Below are 20593 nucleotides of genomic sequence, written 5' to 3'. Positions count from 1 at the left end.
TTGTGCAGTGAGCGATGAGGGAGGTGAGGGACCCTTTATGCAGTGAGGTGAGGGATGAGGAAGGTGAGGAATGAGGGACCCTTTGTGCAGTGAGGTGAGGGATGAGGGAGGTGAGGGATGAGGGACCCTTTATGCAGTGAAGTGAGGGATGAGGAAGGTGAGGAATGAGGGACCCTTTGTGCAGTGAGGTGAGGGATGAGGGAGGTGAGGGGTGAGGGACCCTTTATGCAGTGAAGTGAGGGATGAGGAAGGTGAGGAATGAGGGACCCTTTATGCAGTGAGGTGAGGGATGAGGAAGGTGAGGAATGAGGGACCCTTTGTGTCCACAGGAAATGACCTCAGCATCCCAGATACAGGCCATTGGCACCGGGAAGTTAAAAAAACCCAGTGTCACCCGGAAGGGTTCATCCCAGCAACTGACCCCGCGTCCCTAGCAACGAGCCGCTTGCGCCGGTGACGATGCCGCTGCTGGTCAGAGATTACTCCTGGGACCAGGCCGAGGGTCAGGTGTTTGTAACCGTGCCGCTGAAGGGCGTCAGGGCCGGAAAGGCCGACATCTTTTGTGCCGAGGATTATTTAAAGGTGAGGGAGGCGGCCCATTAATGCAGCCAGGTTCTCATCATTTCAAGGGGAGGGGGTTGCGCCCGGGGCCCGGGGGTGTCTGTGGTAATAGAACAATGCAACCAAAGTTCGGGATTTCAGGCAAAATGGGTGTAATGTTGGAATGCATTCCCCAGACACTTTGTAATAAAGTGTATTGACTCATAAACCAGTGGCCCTGGAGACTTCAGATGAGCAAGAAAGACTTGGATTTATATAGCGCCTTTCATCACCACCAGACGTCTCAAAGCACTTTGCAGAAAATGAAGTAGTTCTGGAGTGCAGTCACTGTTGTGATGTAGGAAACGCGGCAGCCAATTTGCACACAGCAAGCTCCCACAAACAGCAATGTGATAATGACCAGATAATGCGTTTTTTTTTGTGTGATGTTGATTGAGAGATAAATATCGGCCAGCTTACCGGGGATAACTCCCCTGCTCTTCTTCGAAATAGTGCCATGGGATCTTTTACATCCACCTGAGAAACCGAGACCCTGTCTGCTCTAACGTCTCAGCCGAAAGAAGGCACCTCCGACCGTGCAGCGCTCCTTCAACACCTGCACTGGAGTGTCAGCCAAGATTTTTTGTGCTCAAATCCCTGGAGTGGGGCTTGAACCCACAACCTTCTGAGTCACAGCTGACACTGAGGCTAAACCAAGGCTCGCCCCATCTACAAGTTCAGACTATAAAAGACCCCCTGACATTATTCGTAGATGAGCAGGGGAGCTTCTCCCAGTGTCCTGGCCAACATTTGTGCCGCACTCAACAGATTACCTGGCCATTTATCTCACTGCTGTTTGCGGGACCTTTCTGCCAGGCTTGCCTACAAAACAACAATGCCCACACATTCCAAAGTAATTCATTGGCTGCGAAGCACTTTGGGATGTCCTGCATGAAAAGTGTTATAAGAATGCATGTTCATTAATTCACGCATATAATGTTCTCTGTGGTTCCCCAAGCTTAAATTATGTCATTCTAATACAGAGACTGGAAACCTGTCTGAAACAGCTCCTTGATATTTGTTCCGCAGATTTCCTGGTGTTTGTTAGATTTGAACCTGGGTTCAAATCACTTCTGTTATAAAAAAGGAAATGATTACACTGTTTGCCCCTTCAGTTCCATAAAGAATATTCTACAAATCTCAATCTATTCAGGAGCATCCCAGATTGCCTCAGCTGGTTCCAACTTCTGGTGGTATGGGCATGTCTTTCAATTGCACGGTTTCATTGCCCTATCTGCTAGTGGAGTTGGCCATGGATAATCCTTAGAAGGTATATGTAAATATCGGAAAACTTGATGCTGTCTTTCAGCCCTGACTTGTTGCCATGTTGAACTATTGCTTATCGTTAGTTAGGGAACATATATTTTGTTTAGAACTTCCTCTATGTGATATCATGGTTTCCACTAAAGTGACTGTGGAGCATTGACCTCACAGCACTGCATCTATTTATGATATTGCTATGGTGGACCATTATTATGTGTAGCTGGGGAGTTCTCCCGGGTGTCCTGGCCAATATTTATCCCTCAACAACATTTAAAAAAAAAACGAATATCTGGTTATTATCACATTGCTGTTGTATGGGAGCTTGCTGTGCAGAAATTGGCTGCCACGTTTTCTACATTACAACAGTGACTGCATTTCAAAAGTTCTTCATTGGCTGTAAAGTGCTTTGAGACGTCCGGTCGTCATGAAAAGCGCGATATAAATGCAAGTCTTTCTTTCTTTTAAATGGGCATTCTATACAAAATGTTTGCTTCCAGCCTGCCTCTAAGTTTTAAAGTAGACAAAAGTATGGTAACAAGAAACAACTAAAATGCTAACAGGGCTGATGTCTCCTGTTGTGATGTGTAGGCTGATGGAACAAGTTAGTAGGATCTGGTTCCTTTTTTTAAACAGAATTGATGATAGAAAGAACTCTACTCTTTAGATGACATGCACACATCTCTATTAATGCTGGTTTTAAGCAGGAAATGCACAACAACAGCCAGAATGATTCAGTCTCCTTTGTAGAAGCACCCGGCCTTTGTTTGAAGCTCCTTCTGATTGCACAGCCAAGATAAGGAAGTCATGTTTTAGGAACATTTTAAACATGAAACAGTGCCCTGTATTTCTAGTGCCGTATCATCAATGTGTGTGCCACCTTAAACGTGTCCTCAAGGTGAGCCTGGCTCTGCTGACACTGGACTCCTTATGTTAGATATGGCCTTTACGGCTAAGGGGTTCAAGGTGTATGGAGAGAACGCAGGAAAGGGGTACTGAGTGAATGATCAGCTATGATCTTATTGAAAGGCTCGAAGGGCCGACTGGCCTACTCCTGCATCTATTTTCTATGTTTCTATGACAGATTGGATAGGCTGGGTTTGTTTTCTTTGGAACAGAGGAGGCTGAGGGGAGATTTAATTGAGGTGTATAAAATTATGAGGGGTCTAGATAGAGTCAATAGGATGAACCTATTTCCCTTAGCAAAGGGGTCAATAACCAGGGGGCATAGATTTAAAGTCATTGGTAGGAGGTTTAGAGGAGATATAAAGTGGAAATGTCTTCACCCAAAGGGTGCTGGGGGTGTGGAACTCACTGCCTGAAAGGATGGCAGAGGCAGAAACCCTCACCACATTTAAAAATACTTGGATTTGCACTTGAAGTGCCGTAACCTACAGGGCTACGGACTCGGAGCTAGAAAGTGGGATTAGACTGAATAGATTCTTTGTCGGCCGGCATGGACACGATGGGCCGAAATGGTCTCCTTCCGTGCTGTAAATTTCTATGATTCTATGATTCTATGATACAAAAAGTTCCCCTCTGCCGTGAGTTTCAAGCAGGTATGATTCTAGTATTAGAGCTGCGCAAACATGATCCATGTGTAAGATTAGAGTCTGTGCCTGATCTGCACCACACATCAGAAGGCAATTGATACAATAATACGAGTACTGAGACAACGTTCTTGTACAACAACAAAAACAAATTGTATTCATATAGCGCCTTTAACGTAGTGAAACATCCCAAGGTGCTTCACAGGAGTATTATGCAATAAAAATTTGACACCGAGCTTGGTCAAAGAGGTAGGTTTTAAGGAGCGTCTTGAGGGAGGAAAGAGAGGTAGAGAGGTGGATAGGTTTAGGCAGGGAGTTCCAGAGCTTGGGGCCTAGACAACAGAAGGCACGGCCACCAATGGTTGAGCGATTATAATCAGGGATGCTCAGGAGGACAGAATTAGACGAGCGCAGACATCTCGGGGGGGGGGGTTGTGGGGCTGGAGGAGATTACAGAAATAGGAAAGGGCGAGGCCATGGAGGGATTTGAAAATAAGGATGAGAATTTTGAAATCGAGGCGTTGCTTAACCAGAAGGTTACTGTTCAAAGATATTCAACATTTTAAATGCTCAGGGCAGATCATAGGCTAGCATTTGATTGTATCTATTAGAGTCATTCATGTAATTGTGTGAATGTGGTAACAGGGGGAACCTTTTAAATATTACCCATCGGCAAATCATTTAATAAAATTGGCAACATATTGGTATTAAAGATGCATTTAATTTAGGTTTTTAGTTTTTGACAACATTAATTCACTTTGCACAGTTTATAATTGCAGATCTGTATTTGCCTCCAGATTTTGATACCAAATGGATTATTTTAACAGGTGAACTTTCCTCCATTTCTGTTTGAGGTTGTGCTATATGCTTCTATCGATGAGTCAAAAAGCTCAGCTAAAGTTGGCAATGGTGTTGTCATCTTCACCTTGTGTAAAAAAGAATCGGGAATGTGGGAGCAACTTGCAACAGTTGAAGGTGAGGAAAGTGTTAGAGGTTTTTTGCTCCATGTAAACTTTCTTTAGATAAAAATTTATATAGAAACATAGAAAATAGGTGCAGGAGTAGGCCATTCGGCCCTTCGAGCCTGCACCGCCATTCAGTGAGTTCATGGCTGAACAACTAATATGAAATGCATTAGCAGTGCTGTTCATGATAATTATGGCACAACTAGTTTTGTCTTTGCGTAATACAATCGTTTTGACTTTTCTTTGATAGTTAATAAGGAAAAGTTGCAAAGAAAGAGGGAGAGTGCTATCCGTGCTAATCAGGAGAAGACACAAGAAGCTGAAAAAGAAAAAGCAATTAAAAAACGAGAAAATGAGAAGTACTCATTGGAAAAGATGATGAGGGTAATTATTGTAGACCCTGTTGAATATTTAATTTTCACTTCTTGTGCACAAGAGTATCAGTTTAAAATAGTTGTTGAAAGAGTAATTTGTATAAAACTACTCATTTGCTTAAAATTGAAACCATTATATGCAACAAAGCTAATAGGATTAGTAAAGATTTAAGTACACAGTTGAAGATGGTCAGCTGCATGGTAGCATGGTAATGTAGTAATTTCAGTAAAACAAGGCCATTCTGCCATATGAAGCTCATGCATTTTCTATGATCTTTTCCTGTCATATGATGACAATAGTAGAAGAGATAAACTTAAATCTTTAGGAATGGTAGTGAAAGACAGCAGCAATATTCCCAAACTGAGTGGAAATCATGGGAGATTCCAGCTCAAATGGCACAATCTCATTAATTAAAAGAATGTAAGACTGTATGGATAAGCACCATATTCATTATGAAGCATCTGTCATATTTGTACTGTAACAGTTTGTTGTATTAAGTGACTTTAAGCTTTTCACCTTGCTAGTGTTAAATCATAGGCAGTCCTTCGGAATCGAGGAAGACTTGCTTCCTCTCTTAAAATGAGTCCTTAGGTGGCTGAACAGTCCAATACAAAAGCCACAGGTGGGACAGATAGTCGTTGAGGATAAGGGAGCTCTTTCCGCTGCCTGCGTTTGATTTCTGCATGCTCTCAGCGACGATACTCGAAGTGCTCAGCACCCTCCCGGATGCACTTCTTCCACTAGGGCGGTCTTTGGCCAGGGATTCCCAGGTGTCGGTGGGGATGTCACACTTTATCAGGGAGGCTTTGAGGGTGTCCTTGTAACGTTTCCTCTGCCCACCTTTGGCTCGTTTGCTGCAAATGAGTTTTGAGTAGAGCGCTTGCTTTGGGAGTATCGTGTCTGGTATGCGGATGATGTGGCCTGTCAGCGAAGCTAATCAAGTGTGGTCAGTGCTTCAATGCTGGGGATGTTGGCCTGGTCGAGGACACTAATGCTGGTGCGTCTGTCCTCCCGGGGATTTATAGGATCTTGTGGAGATGTCGTTGGTGGTATTTCTCCAGCAACTTGCGGTGTCTACATCTACATCCCTTAACATTGCATTATGCCTCATTACAGATGTAGATAAATAAATAATTCTTTATTAATCATCAACAACAACAACTTGTATTATATAGCACCTTTATGGTAGTAAAATGTCCCAAGGCGCTATCAAACACTATCTATGGATACAAACTGGAAGCAAATTCATTGCAGCTGGATGTTTTGGAGTCTGTCAAAAGTTCACTTCCAGTTTTCATTCTTTAATTCTTGCATCTTCCATTTACAACCCTATCAAAGATTAAACTAGATTTATGGTCAAGGGTGGTCTCGTTGTGGGAGAGGATTCCACTAAATTTATCCCTGCAATCACTATCTCCTCTCTCCACTGATTCTGTATTGTACAGGTTAACATTTATTCTGTCCTCCACACATCACATGCCATGCCTTGGTCCCAGAGGTTTCCTCTGACTGCATCCTCCGTATAAAGCTGATTTCATTCCTCCATATCTGAACTGTGCTTGGCGATGAGTCGAATTACTTGCCCTCACAGCTGGATTTCCATTTTCTATGCCACTTACTAGCACTCCACAAAGTCAGTACCAGTGTAGTTTGCATCTCTGCCTTTTCCCCCAACATTACATTGTGTCTCATTACAGATGTAGAACAATCTTAAAGTACAAGATGCTCCTAATCTTCACTGTGAAAATAAAGTACATTCCAATATGCAAAGTTCCCAGATCAAACTGGAATGAAAATTGGTATTAACATGACCTAGATAAAAGTATGGTTAAGAATAATGAACTTGCGCTAAAACTGCACAGATTGAGGAAGATAACAGAAGACAGATTGAAGACCTGAAAGAGCAGGAGCGAAGAAGAGCGACCGAAGAACTGGAACAGTGGAAGCTGCAGAAGCAGGAAGAAGAGGAACGAAAGAGAAAGGAGGACCTAAGAATTGCAAGGCAAAAGGTTGAGTCTGAGAAAAGGAGGAAGATGAGGAAGGAAGAAAATAAAATACAAAATTCTGCCTCACGAACTGCAAACAAGCATTCTGTTAAAGGAGGTAAATCTATTTCACATCAGTGATTAATGCAGTAGCAATCTCACTTTCTTCGCCAGACATATGAATGTGGGATCTGTCCCAGCTACAGAGAATGGTATTCACACAAGTCTTGATAATACTAATTAAAAAATATAGTACAAATATTGCTATAACATTAAACCAGATGAATTTCAGATTTGTCACATCCCTCTCTTGTTAAAGTTACTTCCTTTACCTGCCCCCCACCCAACCATGTGATATCCCACTCTTGACCAAAATAGTGCAGGATAGATGCTGCTATTTGGAACGAGATTGCTGGAATATTCACAAGAGTAGAGCCAGAGAAACTTGTCTGCTGATTTCCTGGCTGGGGGTGGTGGTGGGATGTGTGGCCTCTGTTTTGCAGCTTCCAAAAATTGACCATTTTTTAAGCTTCGATTTGGTAAACTTCCCCTTCCCCAACATATTCATGTTATCCTTGGTCGGGGGAGTGTGATGGGGGGAGCGGGATGGACGGTCCAGTCTGTGGACATTGTCTGCACCACAATTTATCTTACTTAGTGCTTGATGCTTGACCCATTTAATATCCAATATGCAGCACTGTGATCTGACAACAGGATAGAGTGACACAAAAGACAATGAGAATGCCTTTTCACTTACAAAGTTCTATGCCTTCTCCCTCTATGCTGATGGACCAAGGTTGCAGAGAACAACAATAAAGAATCTTGGCAAGATATCTATTACGATGGCCTCACATAGTTGCATACTTACCCTGTCGATCTTGTGTAGCCAAAAAAGTTTTTGCTCACTTACTTAAGCTGCGTATGTCACCTCCATCCATGCTACTCTGGTTGTGTTCTTTTCTCAGGGTGGTGCTCTCCTCTAAGTAAAGGCATCTTTCATTGCAGGACCTACAAAGCCTACTCACTGAATGGGGTCATTTTGTCCCAACTTTTTTTGCATGAAAAAGAATTACAGTTTTTTTTAAGAGCTGTTGGGTTTTTTAAGGGCAGCCAACAGTCCTTTAAAAGTTCTGGTGCCAGAAATTTCACTCCCACAGACCAGTTGTTGCGTCCCATCAAGCAGACATAATATGCTTGGAGGGATGTCCAAATATGGAAATTGACTGACCTTGCATGATTGGGATTGGTCAGCCTCTTGGCCCATGGGCAAGGCCAGTGTTTAGTACACATCAGTTCCAGTACCACTGTGTCATGACCACATTATCGGCTCCAATAGCTTTTGTTTAAATAAGGTTAGATAAGATGGATTAGCACTAACTCTCATTTTTTAGGATTGTGCTTGACAATAAGTAGCCTCTATATTCCTTGTTCTGTAACCAGCACAGGAGGCAGTTATTTCCTCATACATCTATAGCAAGTAATCACATCAATATAGGTTACGTTTTTCTCGTATTGTAGTTCATATCTCTAAATCAAAAAGCGTAATCATTTTTACAGGATGGTATTTAATGATTAACTTCTAACCATGGGTTAATTGCAGGTACTACTGGCAATATATTTACTGAAAACTCTAAGGAAAAAATCATACCAGCTCCTCGTTCAGCTGGCAATATTCAGATACACTTCACACCACGAGTTTTTCCTACTGCATTGAGAGAATCTCTTGTTCCTGAAGAAGAGGAGGTAAGGGTTTTGTCAAAATGAATACATTTCTTTCAACATATGAAACAGTTACCTGAGAGATTGTCTCGAGACTTTTGGATTTATAAAAAAGTTATATATACGTTGTTAATTCTGTTCATTTGGCAGCTCATAATTGGTTAAAATATCAATCTGGAGAATGAGATTTAAATTGAATACATTGAAAGGAGCTTACGGTTACTTTCTATTAATTTCTGTAAAGTCTGTTATTTGAAGATAAGGAGAATAGGTACAAGAAAATGAAGCAACTCAGAGTGAGGCCGGGAATTAATACTGTGTGTAATTGATTCGTTTACAATTTGGTTCCCTTTTATCTTCCGTTTGTAGGTGCTCATGCACTTGCTCACGCACTTTCTCACGCACTTGTTCCCCATCCGCAGTATGAATAGGCAGATTGTGGTGAGGCCTCTGCTAGTGCTAGTTTGTCATGGCATGGAGGAGGTGTGCAGGAGTGCCAGGATTAAACTTGCAATCAAACTTTTCTCTAATTCCTTTCATGTCTCACCTCCGCTCATCACCTTCTAAGGTGCTCCAAGTAAGTTCTGCAATTCACTGTGTGAGGAATCCCGGATGTGATTCTCTGTGGTGCCGCCTGTTGATGCGCCGGTTGCTATATGTGCTTTTTGATTTAATTTAACCTTGTGCTTTTGTCATGTATAAATTATGATTATGAAAATCTATGCTGCGATGAAACTTTACACTTAAAATGGCAATCACACATCAGTTTGTATTTCTAGAATGAAGATGCTAAGTGTTAAAAAGCAGTTCAGTGTAGTAATCTTATTTACCTTAATTTTCCATTGTATGTTATACTGCACATGGACTAATATTCTTTATCTGTTTACAGTGGTTAAGAAAACAGGCAGAAGCTAGACGAGCCAACAATGCAAGTATCCCTGACCTTAACGATCTAAAAGAAGAGGAAAAAAATCCAGACTGGCTGAAGGATAAAGGGAAGTAGGTTATGACAACCTTTTTAATCATTCATTTTAATTTTACAAAACTTCACTCCCGCAATAGCTTGCTAGGTTTATCCACAGAGAATCAGAGCCATACAGACCACAGAGGTCCCAGATTTGATCCCCGGGCTGTGTTGAGTTAGCTGATCTCATCTAGGGTGACCTATAGGGGCATCAAAAAGGGCCTTAACAACCTTGGGTTAGAGAAGGGAAAATTGGTCAGTGTTCCTGCTTTTGATCACTATACAGTAATCCTTGCCGGAAGTGCTGCAGGAAGATTAGGTGAAGACACGAATGGGCTTCTGCGTGGACAAATAATGTTGCAACACTCACTGTCGAGACATACACTTGAATAAAGACCACTTAGGCGATGTACTTAGATGATGGGATACTGGTGCCTGTGGAACTGAATCGTAGAATGTTACAGCACAGAATCAAGTTATTTGGCTCATCTTATCTTGCCCTCCTGCCCATTCCCCATTCCCTTTCATAGTTATCTTTTTCCAGCAATTATTTTAATTCTTGTTTAAAAGAGTTTATCGGCTTAGTTTCAACAGCAGCTTGTGGCAGAGAATTTCACATTCTCACCACCTTCTGTTTAAATACATTCTCTAACTTCCTCTGTACTTCTCCGGGAAGCGGTTAGTCAAGATGAGAAAGAGTGGATGAGGTGAGAAAAGAAAATGTAAAAGCCCCATCCATTATTGCATTCCATTTAACCTTTATTTAAGTCATATTGCATTCCCTTAAACTGAGGTCTTTTAATAGCCAGTATTTTTGTGTCCTGGTGTAGAAATTCAGCTTGCGTGACAGTGCAAAACGGGCGATATCGCATCAGCTGTTTGTTATACGCCCCGCCTGATATCCAGTTCCATTCACTTCAATATAACAGGCTGATGCGATACTGTCCAAGATTCATTTCTCCAAACTATTTTTACAAATTCTCGTGAACATTTCAGTACTAATGATGTTATGATCACTGGATCTTAGATACTCCTCTACTATTTTATGTACAGTTTCTAGATATTATAGTTGCTGGAGATGTTGGCTGTTTGAGTAAAAAGAAAGACTTGCAGTTATATAGCGCCTTTCACGACCTCAGGATGTCCTCAGGAGCTTTACAGCCAATGAAATACTTTTCAAGTGTAGTCACTGTTGTAATGTAGGAAACATGGCAGCTAATTTGCACAGAGCTAGCTCCCACAAACACCAATGTAGTAATGACCAGATACTCTGTTTTAGTGCTGTTGGTTGAGGGATAAATATTGGCCAGGACACCAGGGAAAATGATCCTGCTCTTCATCGATTAGTGCCATAGGATCTTTTGCGTCCACCTGAGAGAGCAGACGGGGCCTCGGTTTAACATGTCATCTGAAAGATGGCACCTCCAACAGTGCAGCACTCCCTCAGTACTGCACTGAGGTGCCAGCGTAGATTTTGTGTTCAACTCTCTGGAGTGGGGCTTGAACCCACAACCTTCTGACTCAGAGGTGAGAATTTTGCCAACTGAGTAAGGAATCATACCTGCACCATTCTTTTGTTTTTCCTCTGTCATTTTCACAGCCTGCTTAATTGAAATCCCTCATGATTAAATTCCGGCATTTTTACAAACTTCTTCTGTGATCTGCAAGAATATTTATCTTTCTATCTGCTGGTCCGGGTGGTTGGAACTTCTATTCCCCTCAGAGTTTGGGTACTACAATTGGCTTTATTGTCCTTGGAAAAGTGCAAGTGTGGATGTTAGATGAAGAAAGATCAGACTCCACTGTGTAGCCCTCCACAGTCAAATAGTCTATTAACAGGGCTCCCACATAAAGAAACGGCACTTGGGTGAGGTACCAGATGGTTCCTGGTACCCATGGGGCATTAATGTCTGATAGTCATCTGTTTGAGTGAAAATCCCTCTACAGCCAACAGTGCAATGATCTGCTTATTATATGTGTAAACTCAGAAAGACATTCTGGAACATATCACATGCTGTTGACTACTAAGCAATGAACTGCAGTAAAAGATCAATTAATTTATGGCACTTATCACTTTGCTAGCCTGTGAAGGCCTGATTAGTTTCTCTATATAATCTATAAATCAGGTTATCTTGGTTGTTTAAATATTGTTTTCCTTTTTCAGCAAGCTGTTTGCATCAGGAGATTATCTTGCAGCTGTTAATGCCTATAACCTGGGAATACAACTGAATAATAAACTTCCAGTCTTGTATTTGAACCGGGCTGCAAGCCACCTTAAACTAAGAAATTTACACAAAGCCATTGAGGACTCTTCCAAGGTTAGTTCTCATTCAGGTTCTGGGAAATTAGTGAACACTAATTCATTGGCTAAGTTCAATTTTTCTTTATATTGAAGAACCTTCCTATGTCACCTCAGTTTTTGATTAAGCGTCAGTCAGAAAAACTAAAGATATCCCCAAACCTCCATCTGCAATATGAAATGGTAAATTTGTTATTGAGGTTGGTACAATTTGCTGTTGGATTATTTGCCCCATTTTTTTTACTTTATTTTCTTTTTTGTCGGGCACATCGCTTGCTGACTCAAGAGGACAGACAGGCGAGATACTCATTCCTTCACCTCAGCCAATGCAACTCACTAAATTGCAGGTGCCAGGAGTATCTGTCCCAAAATGTCAGGGTCCAACGTTCCTGCTAAGCTGCGCAGTGGCCTGGAGGTCCTGCGCAGGTCACTCCGCGACTTTTCAATGGAAGAAACTGCGCATGTGCGAAAATTTGAATGGATCCCACTTCCAGTTAAAGGGATCACGCACGAAAAAAATATTTGAGGGATTAACTGGGTCCTCTTTAAATATGCAGATTGAGTTCCGATTACATTAGCGGGGCCTGATCTGCTATTTTAACCTGTGGCCTGAGTGGGGGAGCAGTGGTGGCTTCCCAGCCAGGCCAGAATTACCGGGAACAGCATCCAGGGCCATAAGAGGCCTAGTAAGGCAAGTTGAATTTTTTTTTTTTTTTTTTTTTTTTAAACACAGGTTTCCTTATGGATCAACGGGATCAGGAGTTCTCCTCCAGGCCCCACAAGGACATCTAAGGCCTACCCTGCTCCGGGTTTCCCCTCCCAGAGCCCTCATGACTACTTACATTGTACCGGGGATTGTTCCTGCCGGCAACCTCCAAATCGCATGATCTTAATGGTCGGGCAGCTGCTTCCCGCCAGCTTCCTTTGGTCGGAAAGGTCCCTGCAAATGAGGCCCTGGCTGTTAAAATGAACCGAGCCTCCCTGCTGCTGCTCATGGTTGGGCACGTGGCTTGCTTTGGCACGCTCCTGTCCAGGAATAAATATTAACTATACGTGTCAAATGTATTTTCTGAATAGAATACAAACACATCCTACAAAAGATAATGCTAATTCGTGTGCCAGGAGTAGCCAAACCATAAATACATTCATGATTTCATTACACTTACTGTGGAGGTGTAAGGTGCTGGTACGGCGAGAGTTTGTGGCAGAGGAGCGGCGAGAGATCGTGGCGGAGCTGCGTCGAATGAGGGTACGGGGCCCAGAAGAGCCGAGGGCCCAGGGGTAGCACGGGCCAGTCCACACTGCGCTATGTGTGTGCACTCGGTCCGTGCAACAGAGCAGGTCTCCAGTCGTCCTGGTTAACCCTTGCCACTGGATAAAGACCTAGCTCTGTCAAGCCCGTGTGATGGCTAATGTGCAACGGTCACCACACGTTAAAAAAATCCACGCACAGGCATCTTCCACCCTTCAATTGGAGTTAAGGACTGGAACATCGGGTCCTTCATTGAAACATCTGTGAACTTATGTGGAAGCAAGTCATCCTCGTTCGAGGGACCGCCTATGATGATGACACTTACTGTACAGAATAATCTCCCCCACCCCCTTCTCCCAATGATGTGGAGTTTTTCCTAGCTATAAAACAATCATTAGATTTCCTTTCATTGCATCCTGGGACCTTTCGGAAATGTCTGTGCTCTGAACCTCCTAATGTAATTTAATCAACTCCATAAATATTACCCAAACATTGCCTAATACTGGATTGTAACTGTTCTGCTGCTCTGTGAAGCATTATTACTCTGCACTTCATACTTTTTGCTAATTTCCTGCAAAAGAAAATGTTAAATTATTTTTTAAGCTATTATGTTACAGATATTGCACATATTTTAAGAACTTCCGATATGTAGTTTCTTTAGTAAATAAAGAGAGGCAAACTTTGGATTCGTTTTTCACAAAAATAACTTTAATGTTGCAATGGTTTCCTTGTGTTAAATTACTCTTATCATTTTTGGATTTTTTTTTTTTAAGTTTGAAAATTGGCTTGGATGTTTTTTTTAAACATAGTGAGTCATTTTTGTGAGTGCTTTTAACATTTCAATTCAATTGCGTAAAAAAACTAGGCTGGAGCACGAATCTTTAAATTATATCCAACAGTTAGAAATGTTTTGCACTTGATTTTTAAATCCTTAAACGGGATTGCGTTTCTAAATTATAACATTCCTTTTGATTTGTTTAAGTAACATGCTTATTCTTTCCGTTAGGCACTTGATTTGTTAACTCCTGCTGTTCCAGACAATGCAAATAGCAGACTGAAGGCCCACGTTAGAAGAGGGGCAGCATTTTGTGAGCTGGAACTATATGTGGAGGGTAAGAACACTTCTTAATATTTAAATACACAGAAATTGTGGTAACATATAATTAGTAAATGTTGGATATTTGGATTTCCCTTTTTCAGTTTTTCCCGATTACTGCTCCTTTCCTGAAAGTAGTACTGTAACTTGTGAAAACCCACGTACAACACTAGAGATAGAGCCCTTAAGCTTTTCGGAACAAACTCCAGGCACGGTTACATATAGAACAGAGAGTGTGTTTAATAATAAATTATAACTAGTCAGCAACACAATAGCACATAACCTTTTGCCTCTCTTTCTCTCTCTCTCTATCTATCTCTGTTTCTATCTCACTCTTCCGGGTCATGCCTTATATATCCAACGTACTCTTCTCCCACCCCAAGGAGTGCGAGGAGCCAAATTTCACCTTTCCCCAGCCCAGCTTGTCCCTCAGGACCTTTACAAACTCATGTGGGAACATGGATCTATGGGGGTCAGCAGACTTGCAATAATAACTCAGGCAGGCTACCATGTTTCATATGTGACCATCCATGTTGGTGGACGATGCAATTTTGGGGTGTGCCATGACCAAGCTTCAACCGGTCATCATATGAGGATCAACAGGCACACACCCATCAAGTGTACAATATCTGCAACAGCTGACCATGATCTGTAACCCTGACTAATTTTCCACTTCCAAGCCCAGGAACACTGAAGCCAATTGTAGCTCCCCAACACCTCAGCTGAGATCATAGAAACATAGAAAATAGGTGCAGGAGTAGGCCATTCGGCCCTTCTAGCCTGCACCGCCATTCAATGAGTTCATGGCTGAACATTCAACTTCAGTACCCCATTCCTGCTTTCTCGCCATACCCCTTGATCCCCCTAGTAGTAATTCAGCACATTCTAGGGATTCACGCTGGACCCTTCCTGATCCATATGGCTCAGTACTTCATCCCAATAGTTTGGATTTATTTAGTGGATGCTTTAATTTATGCTCTGGCAGGTCTTCAGGATTATGAAGCTGCTCTTAAGATTGACCCAAGCAACAAGACAATACAAGCAGATGCAGAGAAGATACGTCAAGTGATTCAAGGAACACCTCCAGATCCCTAAAAACAAAGTGAGAAAGGTCAAAGGTTTACTGACAGTTAGCATATTTCTATCTTTCAACCTTAGGACACAGACATTGTATTCAGGGACAACATCAAGTCCAAAGACTCAATCCAAACTGGGCTTTTTTGATTTTCTTAGGAAAATCTGAATTTGGATCAGTTTGAACTTGAGGTGCCTATAACCTTTAAATAAGATGCTGCTGTGCATTAATTGTTGGGGCTGTTGCACTTCTCTTTCTTTATGGGGTGTAAAGGTAAATGCCTTTTCTGGTTTGTGGTAGTCCAGTTGGGAACAGAGTATGTGGCTTCACTGTAATGGGGAGAGAGTATCTTGTACCTTCTTCAATAACCAGATCATAGAGTAGCTAAAACAGTTGTATTAGAGGGTCGTCACCTACTATAGAAAGTCTGTAGTCAAAACTCTAAATGGCAAATGTACTCACCTACAAGACTTTAGAATGTTTTCACCTCAGCTAAACAGCTGGTTAAGAGATACTATTATTTGAATTTACACACTTGACTCCGCAGTGGACAAGGTAAAATTGTGTTATCTACTCACTATTGGATTGTTATAATTATTACTCTGGCACAATGGGTTGGTGTACAAATGGAGCAACAGAATGGACAGACATGGATTTATACTTATTCTGATTCCTGATTCTAGCCCAGACCATTGGGAGAAGGCTATGGAAAATCCCACAACATTACATTAATGGTATGGAAAATTCCTTGTCCCGCTTATGTACTTGATAGGCATTGGCTTGGGATCATCTTGAATAAGACTACTCGAGCAACATATTGAAGGCTTTATGTCAAGCAGCATAATAATGCAGTGCAAACACAATTAGTTCATTTGACCATCATTCCACAAAATATTAATACGTTTCCTCATATTTATGATTGTTTCAAAGCCCTTGTAGAAGTTGGGATCAGTGAAGCAACATTTTGGAGTCTTTCAGTCAAACACCACACAGTGTATTTGCTTCATCTTTAAGTGAATTGGAACAACATATTGTTGATAGCGCCATAGTTGTTTTTTTGTAAAAGATGTTTTTAAACCTGAAGTTTTAATTGAATAGGGGCATTAAATAACCCATCTGGAGCACAAGACAGGTGCGAAGGAGAATGTGAGAATATAAAAAGGAGAAAAGAATATTTTTAAAGAGAAGTAGGACAGAAAAAGCCCATGTTTTCAATATAACAAATACACAACAAAAGAAGAAATCTACTGACAAGCCAGGAGAGAAATAGATTCAGGACAAACTGTTGAAGACGTAGACCAGAGGCGGAACCAGCATCATAGAAGAAGACACGGCATTGACATTAATCTGCTACTGGACTACGGTGATCAGATCTTATTCTGAAAGAATCTAATAAACTTTGGCATGAACCGTACAATTGTTAGTCATTACCATCTTATTCAAAAACATTCCAAAATATGTACTGTGGTATTTTAATTACAAATTTAATATGTTAAGTTGAATTGAACCTAGCAAATGTTACACTTTGGTAAACGTACTAAACTGTTATGCTTTAATTATTAAATTAGCTGATATTATCTGGCTTATTGTTGTTAAATCCATCATAATGTGTTCTCCCATTCGTTCTCCCCCCACCACTAGTACTCCCCCCTCCACCACTAGTTCCCCGCCCCCCCCTCGTTCTCCTCTCTCCCCCCCCCCCCCCCCCTCGTTCTCCTCTCCCCCCCCCCCCCCCTCGTTCTCCTCTCCCCCCCCCCCCCCCCGCCCCCACTCGTTCTCCTCTCCGGCCCCCCCACTCGTTCTCCTCTCCTCTCCTCTCCCCCCCCCACTCGTTCTCCTCTCCCCCCCCCCCCCCCCCCACTCGTTCTCCTCTCCCCCCCCCCCCCCACTCGTTCTCCTCTCCCCCCCCCCCCCACTCGTTCTCCTCTCCTCTCCTCTCCCCCCCCCACTCGTTCTCCTCTCCCCCCCCCCCCCCACTCGTTCTCCTCTCCCCCCCCCCCCCCACTCGTTCTCCTCTCCTCTCCTCTCCCCCCCCCCCCCCACTCGTTCTCCTCTCCGGCCCCCCACTCGTTCTCCTCTCCCCCCCCCCACTCGTTCTCCTCTCTTCTCCCCCCCCCACTCGTTCTCCTCTCCTCTCTTCTCTCCCCCCCCCACTCATTCTCCTCTCTCCCCCCCCCCCCACTCGTTCTCCTCTCTCCCCCCCCCCCCCCCACTCGTTCTCCTCTCCTCTCCCCCCCCCACTCGTTCTCCTCTCCCCCCCCCCCCCCCCACTCATTCTCCTCTCCCCCCCCCCCCCCACTCGTTCTCCTCTCCCCCCCCCCCCCACTCGTTCTCCTCTCCCCCCCCCCCCACTCGTTCTCCTCTCCCCCCCCCCCCCACTCGTTCTCCTCTCCCCCCCCCCCCCACTCGTTCTCCTCTCCCCCCCCCCGCCCCCGCCCCCCCACTCGTTCTCCTCTCCCCCCCCCCACTCGTTCTCCTCTCCCCCCCCCACTCGTTCTCCTCTCCCCCCCCCCCCCACTCGTTCTCCTCTCCCCCCCCCCCGCCCCCCCACTCGTTCTCCTCTCCCCCCCCCCCGCCCCCCCACTCGTTCTCCTCTCCCCCCCCCCCCCCACTCGTTCTCCTCTCCCCCCCCCCCGCCCCCCCACTCGTTCTCCTCTCCCCCCCCCCCCCACTCGTTCTCCTCTCCCCCCCCCCCCACTCGTTCTCCTCTCCCCCCCCCCACTCGTTCTCCTCCCCCCCCCCCCCCACTCGTTCTCCACCTCCCCCCCCCCCCCACTCGTTCTCCTCTCCCCCCCCCCCCCCACTCGTTCTCCTCTCCCCCCCCCCCCCACTCGTTCTCCTCTCCCCCCCCCCCCCCCCACTCGTTCTCCTCTCCCCCCCCCCCCCCCACTCGTTCTCCTCTCCCCCCCCCCCCCCCACTCGTTCTCCTCTCCCCCCCCCCCCCCCACTCGTTCTCCTCTCCCCCCCCCCCCCCCACTCGTTCTCCTCTCCCCCCCCCCCCCACTCGTTCTCCTCCCCCCCCCCCACTCGTTCTCCTCCCCCCCCCCACTCGTTCTCCTCTCCCCCCCCCCCCCACTCGTTCTCCTCCCCCCCCCTCCACTCGTTCTCCTCCCCCCCCCCCACTCGTTCTCCTCCCCCCCCCCCCACTCGTTCTCCTCTCCCCCCCCCCCCCCCACTCGTTCTCCTTCCTCTCCTCTCCCCCCCACTCGTTCTCCTCTCTCCCCCCCCCACTCGTTCTCCTCTCCTCTCCCCCCCCCACTCGTTCTCCTCTCCTCTCCCCCCCCACTCGTTCTCCTCTCCTCTCCCCCCCCACTCGTTCTCCTCTCTCTCCTCTCCCCCCCCACTCGTTCTCCTCTCTCTCCTCTCCCCCCCCACTCGTTCTCCTCTCCCCCCCCCCCCCCACTCGTTCTCCTCTCCTCTCCCCCCCCCACTCGTTCTCCTCTCCTCTCCCCCCCCCACTCGTTCTCCTCTCCTCTCCCCCCCCCACTCGTTCTCCTCTCCTCTCCCCCCCACTCGTTCTCCTCTCCTCTCCCCCCCCCCACTCGTTCTCCTCTCCTCTCCCCCCCCCCACTCGTTCTCCTCTCCTCTCCCCCCCCCCCCACTCGTTCTCCTCTCTCCCCCCCCCCCCCACTCGTTCTCCTCTCTCCCCCCCCCCCCCCCACTCGTTCTCCTCTCTCCCCCCCCCCCACTCGTTCTCCTCTCTCCCCCCCCCCCCCACTCGTTCTCCTCTCCTCTCCCCCCCCCACTCGTTCTCCTCTCCTCTCCCCCCCCCACTCGTTCTCCTCTCCTCTCCCCCCCCCACTCGTTCTCCTCTCTTCCCCCCCCCCCCACTCGTTCTCCTCTCTTCCCCCCCCCCCCACTCGTTCTCCTCTCCTCTCCCCCCCCCACTCGTTCTCCTCTCCTCTCCCCCCCCACTCGTTCTCCTCTCCTCTCCCCCCCCCCACTCGTTCTCCTCTCCTCTCCCCCCCCCCCACTCGTTCTCCTCTCTCCCCCCCCCCCCCCACTCGTTCTCCTCTCTCCCCCCCCCCCACTCGTTCTCCTCTCTCCTCCCCCCCCCCCACTCGTTCTCCTCTCTCCCCCCCCCCCCCCACTCGTTCTCCTCTCTCCCCCCCCCCCCACTCGTTCTCCTCTCTCCCCCCCCCCCCCACTCGTTCTCCTCTCCTCTCCCCCCCCCCCACTCGTTCTCCTCTCCCCCCCCCCCCACTCCACTCGTTCTCCTCTCCTCTCCCCCCCCCCACTCGTTCTCCTCTCCCCCCCCCCACTCGTTCTCCTCTCCTCCCCCCCCCCACCCACTCGTTCTCCTCTCCTCTCCCCCCCCCCACTCGTTCTCTTCTCCCCCCCCCCCCACTCGTTCTCCTCTCCCCCCCCCCACTCGTTCTCCTCTCCCTCCCCCCCCACTCGTTCTCCTCTCCTCTCCCCCCCACTCGTTCTCCTCTCCTCCCCCCCCCACTCGTTCTCCTCTCTCTCCCCCCCCCACTCGTTCTCCTCTCCTCTCCCCCCCCACTCGTTCTCCTCTCCCCCCCCCACTCGTTCTCCTCTCCTCCCCCCCACTCGTTCTCCTCCCCCCCCCCCCACTCGTTCTCCTCCTCCTCCCCCCCCACTCGTTCTCCTCCCCCCCCCCACTCGTTCTCCTCCCCCCCCCCCACTCGTTCTCCTCCCCCCCCCCACTCGTTCTCCTCCCCCCCCCCCACTCGTTCTCCTCCCCCCCCCCCCACTCGTTCTCCTCCCCCCCCCCCCACTCGTTCTCCTCCCCCCCCCCCACTCGTTCTCCTCCCCCCCCCCCACTCGTTCTCCTCCCCCCCCCCCACTCGTTCTCCTCCCCCCCCCCCCACTCGTTCTCCTCCCCCCCCCCCACTCGTTCTCCTCCCCCCCCCCACTCGTTCTCCTCCCCCCCCCCCCACTCGTTCTCCTCTCCCCCCCCCCCCCCACCTCGTTCTCTCCTCTTCCCCCCCCCCCCACTCGTTCTCCTCCCCCTCCCTCTCCCCCCCACTCGTTCTCCTCCCCCCCCCCCCACTCGTTCTCCTCCCCCCCCCCACTCGTTCTCCTCCCCCCCCCACTCGTTCTCCTCCCCCCCCCCCACTCGTTCTCCTCCCCCCCCCACTCGTTCTCCTCCCCCCCCCCCCCACTCGTTCTCCTCCTCCTCCCCCCCCCCACTCGTTCTCCTCCCCCCCCCCCCCACTCGTTCTCCTCCCCCCCCCCCCCCACTCGTTCTCCTCCCCCCCCCCCCCACTCGTTCTCCTCCCCCCCCCCCCCACTCGTTCTCCTCTCCTCTCCCCCCCCCACTCGTTCTCCTCTCCTCTCCCCCCCCACTCGTTCTCCTCTCCTCTCCCCCCCCACTCGTTCTCCTCTCCTCTCCCCCCCCCCACTCGTTCTCCTCTTCTCCTCCCCCCCACCCCGTTCTCCTCCCCCCCCACCCCGTTCTCCTCCCCCCCACCCCGTTCTCCTCCCCCCCC

At 47.2% G+C, this 20593-nt stretch overlaps 1 protein-coding gene across 2 annotated transcripts; it reads left to right on the top strand.

The window, feature by feature from the left end:
* Positions 1-421: 421 nt before the first annotated feature.
* dnaaf4 (dynein axonemal assembly factor 4) lies at positions 422-16717 on the top strand. 2 transcript variants are annotated; one of them, XM_070858329.1, is made up of 10 exons: positions 422-582; positions 4265-4385; positions 4626-4759; positions 6613-6853; positions 8336-8478; positions 9344-9453; positions 11583-11736; positions 13976-14081; positions 15051-15167; positions 16239-16717. In XM_070858329.1, exons 1-9 carry the CDS (start codon positions 460-462, stop codon positions 15158-15160), a joined length of 1242 nt encoding a protein of 413 aa, XP_070714430.1. In that variant the 5' UTR covers positions 422-459; the 3' UTR covers positions 15161-15167; positions 16239-16717. The 2 variants fall into 2 exon arrangements, with proteins under 2 accessions (XP_070714430.1, XP_070714429.1); XM_070858328.1 differs by having other exon boundaries at positions 4238-4385.
* The last annotated feature ends 3876 nt before the right edge of the window (positions 16718-20593 follow it).

Source organism: Pristiophorus japonicus, chromosome 17, assembly GCF_044704955.1.
Source record: "Pristiophorus japonicus isolate sPriJap1 chromosome 17, sPriJap1.hap1, whole genome shotgun sequence".
Classification (NCBI taxonomy): Eukaryota; Metazoa; Chordata; class Chondrichthyes; family Pristiophoridae; genus Pristiophorus; species Pristiophorus japonicus.
The sequence above is the reverse complement of the archived record's forward strand: the minus strand, read 5'-3'. Positions and strand labels throughout refer to the sequence as shown.

Coding starts and splice junctions, on each gene's coding strand:
- dnaaf4 (XM_070858328.1), top strand. CDS start 460: ATGCCGCTGCTGGTCAGAGATTACTCCTGGGACCAGGCCGAGGGTCAG. Junction 8,479..9,343: donor TTGTTCCTGAAGAAGAGGAG/GTAAGGGTTTTG, acceptor ATCTGTTTACAG/TGGTTAAGAAAACAGGCAGA. Junction 11,737..13,975: donor CCATTGAGGACTCTTCCAAG/GTTAGTTCTCAT, acceptor TCTTTCCGTTAG/GCACTTGATTTGTTAACTCC.